At 41.1% G+C, this 1,668-nt stretch overlaps 1 protein-coding gene across 1 annotated transcript; it reads right to left on the reverse strand.

The window, feature by feature from the left end:
• Window positions 1-212: 212 nt before the first annotated feature.
• On the reverse strand, window positions 213-1,397 carry LOC127122626 (subtilisin-like protease SBT1.3). Its single transcript, XM_051052930.1, has 3 exons — window positions 1,010-1,397; window positions 612-872; window positions 213-457 (listed from the first exon to the last, which is right to left on the reverse strand). The coding sequence occupies exons 1-3, from the start codon at window positions 1,395-1,397 to the stop codon at window positions 213-215; spliced, it is 894 nt and encodes a 297-aa protein (XP_050908887.1).
• Between the last annotated feature and the right edge of the window lie 271 nt (window positions 1,398-1,668).

Here is a 1,668-nt window from a genome sequence, read left to right on the forward strand (position 1 = left end):
GTGGCTGCTGAGAGGTCAATACATGTTGTTGTATGTGGATATCCTTATTATATTGCAAAGAATTTCCATGATTTTTTTCTGATCTGTAATGGACTATGTGCTATTCAAATGCATATTTTTAAGGTTGAGTTGAAGACCTCAAATGGACTTCTCTTGGCTTCAATAGGTTTATCCATTAACGTTGGTTTGTTGTTATGTTGCAATTAGGACTGTTAGCTTTGTTGGTGTTGTACCATATTTTGAGCAATGATATCAATGGTATTACCAGATTCCACAACATGTGCATAATGTAAAACACTACTGTCATCCACCTTATCACAACCACGAGGCAAAGGAATCCAAAGCGTATCACCAACAGTTATATTGTTAGCATCTGGTATGTTATTAGCGGTTTGGATCTGTTGATACTTCACCAAACCGGCAAAACGAACCGTCGCTATTTCGCTTAACGTGTCACCTGGTTTTATTTTGTACCGTGGTAAATTGTTAGACTTACCGGTTTTGTTGCCGCATTTGCAGGAAAACGGAACCTTAATGACTTGGCGAGCGTTCTTCTCAGACTTGTTTGACAAAGCATTGGTGGATTGCGTGGAAATGCCCTCAGGTTTGACTTGCTCGACCATCGCTTCCAATGCTTTGAATTTCTGCTTGTACTTCGTTGGCTACTGCTGTATCAACCGCTGATAAAATATCTGAGCTGAAACATCCACCAGTCCAACACACTTTGTAAGCTGCAATTCTTGCACCTGGTGTCATTCCTCTTGCGGTTCCATAAGCATAACCAAGAAGATTAGCACCATGAACTGGAGATCCAGCAACAGTAGCTGCAGTGTGAGTTCCATGACCATCTTGATCTCTTGGTGATTTGTAATCTGCTTACTCATCAATCTTACCAGTTGTTGCTTCATATCCATGGTAGAAGATTCTCGTATCTACAATCTTCTTGTTACAATGATGTTTTTTGAAACCCTCTACCAGTTTCACATGCACCTTTCCAATGAGAAGGTACCGGCGTCATTGAAACTCTCACTCTCAGGCCAAATACCAGTGTCCAAAACTACAACATCATGGCTAACTCGTTTTTCCGACCAACTTTTGTTGTTGGTTTGAATCGGTTCAAGACCAAGAATATAAGGACTTCTTGTAGTCTGTAGTTCATACTTTGTATCAGGGAATATAGCTACAACACCATCTTCAGATTCTAGCTTTTTCGCTTCTTCTGTGCTTAACTTAGCAGCCATTCCATGAAAAGCAGTACTGTAACTATAAATGATTCTCTCTTCATCATCATTGTTGTCCATTTCAGCATCTACTGATTTAGACAAAACTGATTTTACTTTTGATGAATACCAATCTAGATGACTGGAGAACACTTCTGGTTTCACCGAGTTTTCCATTTGAATGATGTAAGTGGTGTCGCATTATGCGAAAAACCGGCGGGAAAACGAAACAACAGAGCCGCCACCGTGCGTTATTTATCCCAAAAGAGGGAAAGGAAACGCTCGAAGTAAACCTGGAAAAGACATGGTCTCGCGACCATAGAGATATGGGATCGGGAGTCGTTTATACGAAGGGAAGGTATTAGCACCCCTACGCATCCGTCGTACTCGACGGGATCCACGCACAATAGAAAGGATAAGGTTGCTAGAAACTGCTCAAACATCACAC

This window comes from Lathyrus oleraceus, chromosome 2, assembly GCF_024323335.1.
Source record: "Lathyrus oleraceus cultivar Zhongwan6 chromosome 2, CAAS_Psat_ZW6_1.0, whole genome shotgun sequence".
NCBI lineage: Eukaryota > Viridiplantae > Streptophyta > Magnoliopsida > Fabales > Fabaceae > Lathyrus > Lathyrus oleraceus.